Source organism: Alosa pseudoharengus, unplaced genomic scaffold (assembly GCF_046254945.1).
Source record: "Alosa pseudoharengus isolate Yale_2024_CS ecotype anadromous, Long Island Sound unplaced genomic scaffold, YU_APseudo_1.1 YU_APseudo_1.1_scf_8, whole genome shotgun sequence".
In the NCBI taxonomy this organism is placed as follows: domain Eukaryota; kingdom Metazoa; phylum Chordata; class Actinopteri; order Clupeiformes; family Clupeidae; genus Alosa; species Alosa pseudoharengus.
The window spans coordinates 38,836,351-38,850,766 of NW_027468870.1; the positions used below are offsets into that span (position 1 = coordinate 38,836,351).

General features: G+C 42.8%; 1 protein-coding gene across 2 annotated transcripts; it reads right to left on the bottom strand.

Moving 5' to 3' along the window:
- Positions 1–30: 30 nt before the first annotated feature.
- Positions 31–13,323, bottom strand: slc37a2 (solute carrier family 37 member 2). 2 transcript variants are annotated; one of them, XM_076273704.1, is made up of 18 exons: positions 12,657–13,323; positions 11,937–12,018; positions 11,643–11,733; positions 11,407–11,485; positions 11,129–11,264; positions 9,929–10,005; positions 9,268–9,434; positions 8,959–8,996; positions 8,655–8,804; positions 8,247–8,337; positions 7,834–7,896; positions 7,474–7,559; positions 4,408–4,456; positions 3,786–3,859; positions 3,575–3,653; positions 2,648–2,745; positions 2,475–2,539; positions 31–577 (listed from the first exon to the last, which is right to left on the bottom strand). In XM_076273704.1, exons 1-18 carry the CDS (start codon positions 12,713–12,715, stop codon positions 562–564), a joined length of 1,500 nt encoding a protein of 499 aa, XP_076129819.1. In that variant the 5' UTR covers positions 12,716–13,323; the 3' UTR covers positions 31–561. The 2 variants fall into 2 exon arrangements, with proteins under 2 accessions (XP_076129819.1, XP_076129818.1); XM_076273703.1 differs by having other exon boundaries at positions 8,655–8,807.
- Between the last annotated feature and the right edge of the window lie 1,093 nt (positions 13,324–14,416).

Sequence of the window (14,416 nt, forward strand, 5' to 3'; positions counted from 1 at the left end):
GGATTGAAAAGAGAAAAACAGACACCAGAGTTTAAGGAAACGCACAAAAAGGCAATTTTAATGACAAAAGTACAGCTGGATTTGAGTCAGGTAGAGAGAGGGAGGCAGTTCAAGAGAGATAAATTACTTTGTAAAAACACTCATTAATAAAAACATTAATAAAAAACCTTTTGTCCCCCTTTTCTTAAAGTCTTTCAGGATGTTGACGACTTAAAATCTTCTAAACCCCCCCTCACCTGATTGTACCAAATGAATTTGTTCCAACACCAATTTGAAGTATGAAAGTCTCGAACATATTGCTAACAAGGACCTGCAGTGTTACAGATATGAAGCACCGTGGTTGCGTAACATCCCCCAGTCCCCTGCCAGAGTCAAGCTCCACAGTTTAGCTCAAGGGCCAGGATGTGGGAATGAGTAAGTGAGAGTTGCAAGAGAGCTGTATGAGGTATTTGGTATTCACAAATGGCCTGCTGGTGCTTTAAAATGTGGTCCCTTCGTCTGTTCTGCTGGTGATAGGTAGTCCTGTGCTGAAGTGAAGGCCTCTGTTGTTTGCTTAGTGCCTCAGATTTCTTTAAACCTGTAACACAGGAGACAGGAATGTGAATTACTATGCCCCTGTTGCATTCCCCGCGTTTACAGAGCGGATAGCCATTTTTAACCCACAAACATTAACAATTTTCTTCCTCCTCTTTGAAAATAATAACCCAAACAAGTAGAGACAGCTGGACAAACAAATCAAAATTCCCAGCAGCATCCTTCTAATCTCCTTTGGTAGCTTACAAACACGCTCACGCTAACTTCCAACTCAGCAAGAAAATTTTCCACTTTTTAATTGTTTGTTCAAAGTAGTCAGCAATGCTTCCAGGCAGTGGCCGGGATCGTGCAAGTTGTGCAGCATAATTGCGAGTATGGTGGGAGAAGATTGATAGTGGGTGGGGCTGGAGAGACAGGATACTGAGGATAACTCCATATATTTACTGTCTGCCTTAGTCCTTCTGGCCGGCCAGGTGGCTACACATAATGATATGAATGAATTAGCTTTTTATTAGGACTTTAACCAAGTCCATCAAGACCCACATTCAGTTCAAATAATAGCCATGCCTGCATCGGCCATTGTCTGAAAGGCACTCTTGTATGCTGTGTGCACAGGCCATTATTCCACTGGTTCAAAATGCACAGCAATGAGTGACATTGTGCATTAGGGCTAGAATGGCTCTGCATGGGTTTGTTTCTACATGCTCATGCATGCCAAATGAACAGGGGTCATTACCCTCCAGCAACAGTGACAGCTGACTTTTGAGGCATTTTTAGGAAACTGACAGCTTTATGATAAAACATCTATCTGTACACTTCTCCTTTGTGTGCAGAGACACCACTTGTGAGGATCTCTCAGAATTGTATGTTGATGGTCATAAATATAACTGTATGATAGAGGAATGAATTAACAGTGCTTGATCAAAAAGGCAGGCCATTTTAAACAATGGTAATATCAGGCATTGGCTAATTGGAGCCTATACAAGCCTAGTCCACAGGATAATGGGCCAATTACTAGTTACAACATAATGAACACACACTTATCATAATAGAGGAACAAGGCTATTTTGGGGCTAACAGGAGGACTCTCAATCATCCCAGTACTGGCTCCTCATTGAGTGTTTCATTACCAGGCATCACCTATGCTGTTGCTTGAGATGTGACTATTAATGGGTTGGGGGCTCTACCCATCTAGTTCATGATCAAAATTAGACACACACTTCAGGACTTGTTTATCGGACCCTCACCTAGGTGAAGTAAATGGCACCCTGAAATGCATCCCCTGCAAATGTGTTTTGATATCTGAATAGCCTGATTAAAATAGTTACAGTAGGCTTGTGTAACATTAGATATTGGGGTTCTGCAGAATGGTATGTGCTAGTGGCTAAAGGGGTCTGTGCTAGTTGGCTGCCTCTTTTCAGGAGAACATAGAGAGGCTGGTCTCTATCCACAAGCCACTGCTACAGTAACTCCAAAGACCTACTGTACAGAATGGTTCTTAGTTTATTGAATGAATGCATGTGAGTGATATTAACACTTTTCTTTCCCGCCAGTGAAGACTGCCTGATGACTATCTGATGTGTCTTTGTGACAGATGTTACATTGACTGTTCAAAGGCCCCTTGGCCCTCACAGAACTACTCAGTGAAATGGACTTTGCACTTAGGTTAGGCTTTCGTTAACACAGTGCTGCCTTGGAAAAGTATTGGATCACACTACATCCATGCGTTCATCTCATGTGGACGCTCATGACTGCACTTTCCTGTGCAGTTCAACTGGGTCTATTCAGTCAGGTTTTGGTCAACCACACACCTTCTAGACAGGAATCTCCCATGGGGTTTGGGCAGACGGCCCTACTGTTTCCACTACTCAAGTCATGATGTCCACATCTGCTATGGCAGCTCTATTGAGGAGATAAGTGAAGGAGGCGGAAGTGCTTACCCTCTCATCCTTGTGTGATATCCACACCATCCCCTTATCTCCTTATAAACCAGGCGCGAGAGCAGCTGAAACATACACACAGCCAGAGTTACATGCATTTCAGCAATTTCAGACACAGACACAGACACACACAAATACAAATGAAGAGAGAACATTTTCAAATGGTCCCTCACCAAACAGGCCAGGATGTCGGAGGTGATGAGCATGTAGAAAACGTTGTTCCAGCCCGTAGGTGAGATGACGCCGGCCAACAGAGGGCCGAGGGCAGCACCTGGTGGACATTCAGGAAACAAGGAGAGTCGAAGTGAAGACGTTGCACAAGGGGAAAAGTCTTGGCACATTACAACCAGTGAACTAGGTGTGGTGCTCAAACACCATATTGTCACAATACAAGACACTGCATCAAATATAGTCACTGTTCCTGCCGAGCAATTATTAAGCATGAACAGGATTTGTGCAGAAAACTAGAAATGTATCTAACTATGTGTCAGTAAATGGACATCATAGTAATGGGTAGAACCAAGACACAGCTCAAGGCCAAGAAAGTCTATATGGGCTTTAGGACGTGCAAGCATGAATGCTTGAAAAGAAGTTTTGTAAAACAAATAAAACAACAATACAAGAAGATCACTATAACAAGCCTGTGTTCTCCATGCAATCCATGAAATGAGTGAAAGAGAGAGAAGAGAAAAAGAAAAAGAGAGAGAGAGAAAGAGAGAGAGAGAGAGAGATGGCCGTGGGTTGGATTTGAACCCGGGTCACTGTGGGCAGTTGGACCTGAATGTGGAGCCACTTGTGCCAAAGCTCTGTCATTGATATAGATCTTTTTTTATCAATATATGAAAGCAAACTTTCCTGCTTCCTTTTCTTTTAAATACAATCTGAGGTGCGTCTAGGTGCGTCTAGACCAATTATGTGAACTGAACTGCGTAACCCTATGGTGGCTCAAATGGGAAACTGGGATAACTGTGAAATTAGTAGACAAACGGACAAACATATTAATTGGTGTATTAAGAACCCTCTTGGGTTTCATGTCCCAAGCTCAAGATTGGAGCAGGGAACAGGAAACAGACCTGAGTGACCCATTCTGTCCCTCTTACCTATGGATCCCGTTCCGTCAATAATAGCCGTTACTGTTGATAAAGCTCTGGAGTTTCCTCTCAGACACTCGTGGGTTCCCTGCAGATGAGGGAGGGGAAAAAAGAGAGACCCTTAATCTGAGTCCAGTTCAAACAGCCCAAACATTAGACATGAGCTGACCTATCGGGTCCTGCTCAGGCGTTCACATGGGACTCAGGCGGCGGAGCTTACCAGGTCAGCTGACACGGCCGTGGTGATCAGGGCGTAAGGGCCATTGACCAGCGCTCCACACACAAGCAACATGCCTGACACAGAGAGAGAAGAGCAGTTGCCATTAGACCAGAGCTTGGAGTGGAGAAAAGATCATTCACATGCATTGTGTGGTGTATCCATATCAGCCAATGGATCAGCTGGTATCCAGACATCAAATAGGCCATTGTATTCTTAATTTTCTCAGTGAATAAAAGATACTAAGAGATATTGGTGATGCAGGTGCAGGTACGCTTAAGAGTCAAATGTAGAAGTGCTGGTACTGTGTAGCGGCCCACTTGGAGCACATTAGACACCAGTCAGTAAGCACATGGGTCAAGCATGCGGTGGGGTCATTAACAACACATCATTACAAACACTAATACCTATACACATCACTTAGGGATGTCACTCAGGGAATGCATGACCAATCAATAGCAACATTATTGTTATGTTGCTGTTACATAGCAAAACTATTGCTATGTAACAGCAACATAACCCTTGACTGTTACAAATGGGTCGGTGGAGCATAGTTGATTTGACTGATAAACAGTTGATGGACTAACATATTTTTAATACCAATACAAAAAAAGAGAGAATTTACCGATTGTGGTTGGCACACCGTTCTGGCCGACGTGGTTGTACAGAAAGAGCTGGAGTGGGGAGAACAGAAGGTGTTAGAGATCTCTCGGCCTGACACAAGCCCACACATCCTCCTCTCAGTTGTGTGCACAGAGCGGCTGGTAAACTGAGGCGTGCGTTCAGACCGGCGTGCCACTCTGCAGCTGGGCTCTAATCCCAAGGCAAACTTGAAGCGGAGGTGAAGAGTGTCTGGCGCGCTCCTGCGGGGCCTTGACACCTGCCCTTGAAACTGGGCCTGCTGCTGCTGACACTAGTCTTTTTCTTCTTCTCTCTCATTCATGCCATTCAGCTAGTCAGTAGTACATCCCTCACGTTCACCACAGACCATAAAAGAGTTTGCTTTCCATGTGTCAAATATTTTGCAGTAAAAGTATAAAAGGCTTTTTGATGCTAGACCATAATGATCCATGAGATCACATGCTCCTTCATGATATCACATTACTACTAACAATTTTTGGCAACTGGACTTTTGTTTTATATCAATATGAACATGTGACTGATACATTTTCAGTAGGGTGCATCAAATTTGAATGGGAAATTTTAATTTCAAAATATCGATTTGGCTGGCATTGCATTTTGTTCCAATTAACATAAAAATGACTTTTGCACCGTTTTGAGTAATTCCATTGAGATTTAGGGGTGCCACCTAACACATGAACTTTGGCGAAATTTCGAAAAATGTGCAATTTTTAGTCTAATTGCCAAGAGTTGACCTGGAAATGTTTAGTACAGTGAACTTTTATACAGTAACATGTTCTATAGGGTTATCAAAGTAAAAGTTGTTTGTTTGCCCTTTGGGTAACTTGGGCATTTCTCAGAATTCAACTTTCAAGATTCTCCATTCACTGTCCTATAGACAAAATGAATGGAGGTCAATGGGACATGTGGCCTTACCCTGAATTCTGTGCAGCAGTGATGAATGTCGGACACACATATAAAATTTAATTGACTTTATTGTGGCTATATATAACTCACTGACTAACAGGGCCTAATGGTAAGAGCTGACACTCCAAACTTAACTGCTCAGTCTGTGCCAGAGTCTCTGCTCCACTGAGCAACATCACCAGGGAGAAAGAGAGAGGGAATGGAACCTGAACTCTGAACCTAGCCAGTGTGTCTCCCCCCAGATATGTCTCCCCCACCCGCCACCCAAGAGTAACTGTCCTATTCAGGGATTAGCTTGGGTTTGCAGCGGCAAAGGTTTGGCTGTTGGTTGCGGTCATGTTCAACTCACACACACACACACACACAAAAACACACACACACACACACACACACACACAGACACACACACACACACACAGAGACATACACACAAAGACTCAGACACACACACACACACAGACACACACAGACACAGACACACAAAGACACAGACACACACACACACACACACACACAGAGAGACATACACACAAAGACACACACACACACACACACAAAGACACACACACACACACACACACACAAAGACACACACACACACACACAAACACAAAGACACATACACACACACACAGACACACACACAGAGAGAGACATACACACAAAGACACAGACACACACACACAAACAGACACACACACAAAGACACACACACACACACACACACACACACACACACACACACACACACACACACAGACAGACATACACACACACACACACACACAGACATACACACACACACACACACACAGACACACACACACACACAAACACACACACAAACAAACACACACACACACACACACACACGTTCTCCACAGCCAAAAAGATAAATAGAGAGAGAGAGAATAAGGGATACAAAGGAGAGAAGAAAGACACACCCAGAGACAGCGGATGAAAAAAGGAGAAACAGGGCCAGATGTATGTTTTTGTGTCCACGTCAGACATATTTCATTCGCAAAGTGCACGTAAAAGCATGGCGAGGTATGTACAAACAGGCCGTACTGAGAAAAAAAGCATATACTGCCTGTCGTGGGAGCTGCAAATGGCTATTTGTGTTTTTCCGTGTCATGCATATGCATTCATAGGAGGGTCAGGGGAAAGTGGGAGTATCGCGCAAACACAGGAGACGACAAGAGCTAATAGCATTGATTAGGTATTCCGCCATATGTATGAAAACAGCGCATGTCTGTTTTGCGGTGAAAAACTTGCGCCTGTTAAAAGCAGGTGTAATCAAAATTGGTTGAATGCGTCAATTAGAGAAACTTTTAGAGACAGCTGAATAAGTATTCAGAGCATCAGTTTTCTTCATTGTGCAATAAATAGTTCAAGTATTTTTAAGTAGATTAGTAGAACTACTAGGCCTACTCTGTATGTCGCTGCTCGTTGACATCTTATTATCATGTATGATCGCTAAAGTTTGTTTCTTTTTAATGTCACAATTGGTTAACTATTCAACTGCGCTTGTGGTTCAGCTGTGGGCACGCAATTAGCTTTGCAGAGGGGGCGGGGAAACAACTACAGATATGATAGTAATATGTAATAACACATCCAACACAGATCAAGATCACCTCAAATAGAAAGATCACCTCAGTTTTCTTGAGCTGTAGTATTGTTTACCTCAGATCTCCATGGCGACCATTAAGCACTGTTAACCACTTTATCCAACAAAAACAGATGTGCGGTGGCACCCCTAAATCATAATGTACTGGAAAAATATTTTGCATGTGTTGTTTCTACATATATTGGAACACTTTTAGCACCCGGCCATATCAAAATTCAAGAATTGTGTTTTTTGATGGACCCTAATGTTCAGTGTTCTAACAGCAGAACAGCTCAGCAGAACATGCTTCATTTCCTTCTCACACTCTTTTGTGCAATAAAATACTTCCCAATCCTAACAATGCATGAAGCAGGGACATTGACACATGCAAAACCAGCACTGCAATCTGACGTGTGGGCAAAGGAAATGAAAGGAAATGTATTGATTTAGTGAATGACATCATTATTAGTAGAATATCCCAAACGGTCTAAATGCATGCTATTAACCTGTTGGACTTGGTCAAGTGAGCACACTCACCATTGGGGCAGCAAAGATCAGCATCACCCAGCAGGTGGAGGCTCTTCCTCCAGTGTAATCTGACACCAAGCCAGCCATGATCCCCCCTTAACACACACAGGACACAACACATTAAGCATCCAGATAAGGTGGCACATTCCACCTGAAATACTGCCTCTATAAGGGACATTCCTAATATGCATATTTCAATACAGGTAAAGATCAAGGTTTAATAAAGATAAAGATCATTCAACAAGTGGCTGTTGCCATAATCAGTGACTGTGTCTGGCTACATCCCAAGTTGAAAACTAGCGCACACACACACACACACACGGCATGCCATTAACTCAATTTAGGTCAAAGGTGAAGTGACAAACTTACCTACAATTCCTCCAACATCAAATAATGTTGACATGTCTCCTGCTGCTCTGGGGTCAAACTGAGCTACAAGGAGAAATGTTTTAAATGTTTAAATCTGAGGCACTCATTAAGGGGTTATATGTAACATCTAACATTCTGTAAAGCGCCATGAGACATGTGTAATGTTTTGGGGCTCTATAAGTGAAATAATAATAATAATGAGCATGAGCAAGGAAAAGCCTTTGGGCTGTTGCTTCTACATTGTAACAGGTGATCACATGACTAGTAGGTCATGCTACAAGGACAGTAAATGCTTGTGTTACTTTATTGTTGCCATCACTGTTATTGACACGACTATGCTGTGCCATCTGAGTTCAAGTAGAAGTGGGGCATCTAAGGACATGAAGAGAGAAGATGGAGTGAGAAGCTCTTACCGACATTTGCGATATACAGAGGTAGCCAATACAGGAAGGTGTAGCTGACCAGCTTGGCAAACAGAAGACACAGGGAGAATTCAACGACACCCTGAGGTGGGATAAGACACAGGCTCATTTAGTTGCATACTACATACTACACACACACACACACACACACACACACACACACACACACACCCCTAAATGGACTTAATTTCACATGCCTGGATGACTGGTTACATCTAGGGTTAATGGAATAACACTGCGTAAATAGGATCTTCCCCTAGAGTATTCAGCCCTGTCTGAGTACAGTACAGTAACGCAATACAGGTGTAGACCAGACAGGACAGTGTACAGACACAACAAACGCTGCTGTTTGTTGCACATGCGCTTGGTCACTGATAGCAACACGTTGGGCAAACTCACAGGAATTCTCAGGGCCCTGCAGAAGCTGATGGCCTCGGCGTGGTCATCAGAACGCTCCACCACACTGGGCGACGTGCCGGGCTGAGGACTGCTGAAGATCTCCTCGTTGCTGGACGAGTTGCGCAGCAGAGGCTCCTGCTCCGCATTCTCCTGCTTTGAGCACGCACACACACACACACACACACGTAGACAGGCAGACATACACACACAGGCAGAAAGAAACACAGGTCTAAATGTTCAGTTGAAAAGGCATTCCAAAGAGATCATGTGTAGCCTGAGAGATTCTGGGGCTTATCATACTCACATGATGCTGTGGGAGTGTACAGTTGACATCCTCAGGGTCTGTGTAAATAACAATAATAATAATAATAATAAAAACACATGTGTGTGGTTATTGGGCAGTTCAACTTTCTTCATATTATGTCAAATAAGATGGAGATATGTCTGCTAGGGTTTTAACTACATTGAAGAAAAGGGCCTTGTGCATGATGGGTGTTTGTACCAATGGCACAATGGCTGTGGAAAAGGGAGGGTCTGATCACTTTATCAAGCTCAGTCCACAAACATTTAGAGATGTTTCATCAACTCAATGCATGACCAGCTGCCCACTTACGTTCAACCAGGAAGAAGAAGCATAGCACTCCTGTGGCGCCAATAATGATACCAGGTACAATGAAGGACAAGCCCCAGGCAGACGACACAAACACACCAGCAATCAGCGACCCCAAGATGTTCCCCACAGATGTGTGGGAGTTCCATACGCCCATGATGAACCCACGCCTGGAACGTCAAAAACCAGGCACTGAGAACGTCATCCATATTTCTATTCATTTATCTCACAGACAGCATCATCCACAGTAGCTCCTAGTACAGGAAACCATGCAGCTGCAAGCCTAAATCGTGATAACTGGCACTGACCTTTGTGGTAGAACTAGTTTACTCATCTACACTAGTGGATTGATGGAAGCAACAATAGCAACAGTTTGTGTAAAGACCCTCATTTGAACAGTGTTCAATCGTTTGCTCCATTACATGGTCACAATTGCCCTTGTTTTAGCAGAATTGTTTCAAGTCACAAGGTGCAATCCCTGACACTTGGTATAATAACTCACAGTTGTGGTTTTGAAAAATACAGGTTCTGATACTGCAAGATCAGCAGGACTTATGTCAGGTGACAGATGGTTTGAGAGAGAGAGAGAGAGAGAGAGAGAGAGAGAGAGAGAGAGAGAGAAGGAGATAGAGAAAGCAAGCAAGCGAAATATAGATACACTCACTTCCCCTTTCCGAACCAGTTTCCAACGCAAGCTACCACTGCAGGCCAGCCTGTCGTCTGCACCAGTCCATTCATAGCCTATGGGAGAGGAGATAGAGAGAGACAGTCACAACAAGTGGGACCTGGCCTCACATGGCCTTGAAAACCACCTCTGCCCATATGACCTCGCTCACAGTCATGTGATATGTGTTCCTTGTGACAAGTATTTCATCTTTCTATCAAACATGATCACAAGAACTGTGTGGTCATGGTCATGGAGAGAACATGACTGTATTTTAAAGAGTAGACTAAACAAAAGTCATGGAGTCAGCAATGGTGAAAAACACAACCTAAAAATCACCCATATATTTTTTAACCAGCAGCAAAAGTTAGTTATCTTGTGGGACAACATTCAGCCGCTAATGTGATTGGGCCAGCCAAAATCCAGAAGTGGCTAATTAAATATGGTCAGGCCTATTTACATCTCCAATCCCCAGATGTAAATAGCAGTAGGCCACTTCACCAGTAAGAACATTACTTGCAGCATGGCCCCTATTAGAAGACCCGATAGGAACAGGCCTGTCAGGGAAAGGGCTGATGGAGCTCTAGCAACAGTTACCATGCCTACTAAAATGGGCAGCCGTGGCCTACTGGTTAGCGCTTCGGACTTGTAAACGGGGGGTTGCTGGTTCGAACCCCGACCAGTAGGAATGGCTGAAGTGCCCTTGAGCAAGGCACCTAACCCCTCACTGCTCCTCGAGTGCCGCTGTTGTAGCAGGCAGCTCACTGAGTGTGTTTCACTAATTCACAGATTGGGATAAATGCAGAGACACCAAATTTCCCTCACAGGATCAAAAGAGTATATACTTATACTTAAAAGCCTGTCAGACCAAAAAACAAAAAGCTACTACTAATTAGCTTGTCAACTAGATTTTTAAACTATATAAAATAATGACAATTGAGTAACTCTGGTCTGATTCTTTAGTAGGAAGGTGGAGTTTCTTTTGTTCACATAGCCACCGCTGGTGGTTCATTTGCACAGGATGTGGTGGCAAGTGAAGTATGAGAAGCATAAAAGCTTTCCGTTCTGGCTTACCTTGTGCGATCATGATTTCTTCCTGTCACTGAGTTTAAAAGCTTCCTACTCAGCATTACAATAAAAAAATCCCTTGGACAAAACTGGCATTTCAAATGCATTCCAAAGGCGAGGAGCACAGCTGACCTGGACGAAGGCGTAGTACCAGATAGAGTGGATGTTCCAGTAGTAGCCCAAGCCGAAGAGTGACGTGAAGATTCCACTGAGGACCATCCCTGTGCTGAGGTAGTATCGCAGGGGCAAGCGCTCTCCAAAGATGCCACTGTTGGGGTAAAGCACATCTCAACAACAACAACAACACCACCTTACATTTATATACCTCACTAACCACCACCAATGTTTAGCTCCCACCTGGCCTCAAGGGCACTAACGTCAAGTGTCGTCTGACTGTAGAACCACCATACCTGAAAAACATGCCAATGGCATAGGCGACAAGGAAGGAGTTGTCAACTGCTCCAAAAAGTGTTTGATAATTGTCCTGGTCTGGAGAAGAAAAAAAATCATAACGCACAGAGGATCATGACCTGATGCTCAGTCATAAGCATTTGCAGTGTGTAAACTAGCCGCTGGGAGAAGAAGAAAGGATTTTATGTAGGCCTATTGTAGAAAGTGTTTCTGTTGGAATGACTCGAAAACTTACCAAATGGAGCCCAGTCACACCAGGTGTCATTGTTGGTGACATTCAAGTCAGCAGGCCGAATGACATTGGAACAGTTTCTGTGCAGTTGACTCTGACAACATACAAGACAAAATGATCAATCTTCAAAAAGTGCTTTTCTGACAAAATTGCAATAGCCACACATGTGCAGGTTTGTCATGACATGCTTACAAGACTCCATCACTTTTGTTTACCAGCTGGTAAAGTAACATAGTGGCACGGCCACTATCAATAGCACAGACATTTCTAAAGGGGACAGTGTGCCACATCTCTTACCTTGACCACACTGATAGGTTTCCGTGACAGATGATAACTGGTGTAGAACAGGAATGTCAGGAAGAGAATGAAGCCTCTGTACCTAAATAAAATAAAAACGCATGCGAAGGAGATTAAAATAAATTTACTCCAATAATTATTTGAGAGGTGCATAAGGCAGTAAGGTAATTCTGAGGCAAGGTAGCCAATGTAGTCCTGAGGCTTGGACATTATGAAAAACACATGAGATGCATGAGAAGCAGTTACAGGGGACATAATGCAGGCTCTGTAGGCTACTACCTATTTACATAAATTAAGGCTAGTGCGGCTACGGGAGGCCCATGGCAAGAACATACATCTGCAAACAGAGCTGAAATTCATCAGCAGACTGATTGCACTAGTGCTGAACTGAGCAACTGTCATAAGCAATGTAGCAGCTAAAAGAAACGTCATTGACTTTGAGACTTCATTGCTTCTCCAACGCAGGAATACGCCAATATAGCTAAAGGGCTATTCCACTGTCATACGCAACTCTTGTTTTGGGAACAAAGAACACATCTCGCAACAATCTCAGCCGGCAAATCACTCGCAAAAGCATTTACGTTACTGCCATGACATTCACGTTAGTTAAAGCGAAACACATTCCCCTCTCCCGTTTACAATGGAAATCAGCCCTTGGGCTATTCAACTATTGATAGTGATAAGCTGTATCGTTTGATCAGATAGTTAGACTATACTTACCAGCTGTCTCTTGAGAAGGAGGTAATGACTCTAATGCCTGGAGCCAACGAAGACCTCATCTTCAGTGGAATTCGCTAGCCTCTATGTCTGAATTAAACTCACTTAAAATTGCCTTTTTTAACGTTATAAACTCATAGTTGCAATAATATATAGGCTACCGATAAAAGTAAAGGTAGCTCCTAAAATGTTCACTCCGCCATGTCTGAAAATAGCCCATCCAGCTAAAATCGATACGATAGCTGAGACTCAAAACTAAAACTTAGGCTACTGTAGGGCGGATAACAAGCTTTTTTCAAAAAATAAGACTGTTCAACAAGCAAAGCGCCTGTCTAAAATATTGGTTTAAAAAATAACAAAACTCCAAAATCGTTTAAAAGATGTTTAAGTTTAAAGCTGCTCCATTTGCTTATGTTTTAATATCCTAGAGCAAGCATCTTCTTCCGAGTACACTGAATTTCCAAGAATATCCATGTTCACACGCAGTGGTCGATTGACAGAATTTAAAGCCGGCTCCTATTAATATTAACAGTCTGAAGTCATCATGTGACTCTTAAGTGTTCCTTCATTCATGGAATATAACAATAATTGTTTCAAAGTAGCCATTCCTGTTTTCGAAATCCAGATCCTGCACCACGCATAGAGCAATCTGGCGACTTGAGCATGTGATCCCAGCGTGACGTCACACTGTAAAGGAACAGGGAGCTTAACCCGTTCGGGACTGGACTGATGACGGAAACTCCACGGTGAATGCTATTGACAGAATAAAGTCCTGGGTAAGACATGCTGCTTAATTCAGTGTTTTAGAGGGCTTGACAGTATTAAAATTAGATTAGATTAGATTAGATTAGATTAGATTCATCGTTATTGTCATGTGCAGAGTACAAGTACAAAGACAATGTAAGTGTTGTTGAGTCTAATTTCTGCTAATATAAAATGGTCAAATGGCATGACAAAATTCACATTTGGACTCATTAACTCACTCTTAATTTATCAGTAGCACTGTTATGGAACTTGCATTCAAAATTTCTATATGCATGTACTTGTGATATAACCTATTCAAATCTTTACCATTGAAGATTGTGACAAATTGAACTGATTGAGATGTAACTGACTAAATAACTTATTTAAAGTTGCTTTAAAGTCAGTCCTGAATTGAACTCAGTTGCCTCACCAGTTGCAGAAACGACTTTGTGATTAAGAGGACTGGTTATTCATGTCATGTCAGAAAAAAAGCAGGCAGGCAGTGGAGACTGCATAGTTGAGAACTATACTAGAATATGACACACATATGTTACCCACTTCAGAATCAGAGGGACTGGACTACTTGGTATATATAGCTTTGTAAATAAGCCTTTGTCTTTATTACAGCAAATTGAATAACTGTTATAGGTTATCAGAACCATGAAATGGGTTAAAAAGAGTCTAATTCATCCTCACACCTCTTTGAGTAATCACTGTTTACACATTCATCAATTGAAAATAGACTTTGAGTTATGGAAAGGAGGCAGTCATCATGGTCTGGGTTAAAAGGCAACTTCCTCATTCTCCCAGACACTCAATATCTCCTGAAGATTTCTAGGCCAACAGACTTTTCCCTGAAGGAACTATTGACACTGACAGGGCATACTAAGGGCTCAGAATCACAATGCAGGTGCATTGATCTAGATAAGTCGAGCAAAGGTTATCAGTCGGAGCCTGACAGAATGACATTCCTGACATACAAGATTTATTCTGGCATATTCAGTGGATATGAATTGTGC

What these genes read in the sequence shown, in the direction of transcription:
- slc37a2 (XM_076273703.1), bottom strand. Translation starts at nt 12,715, where the DNA reads ATGAGGTCTTCGTTGGCTCCAGGCATTAGAGTCATTACCTCCTTCTCA. An exon ending in TCCTTCTCAAGAGACAGCTG is followed by an intron (nt 12,019 to 12,656) that starts GTAAGTATAGTC and finishes TATTTTATTTAG; the next exon opens with GTACAGAGGCTTCATTCTCT. An exon ending in CGGTGTGCCAACCACAATCG is followed by an intron (nt 3,860 to 4,407) that starts GTAAATTCTCTC and finishes TCTCTGTGTCAG; the next exon opens with GCATGTTGCTTGTGTGTGGA.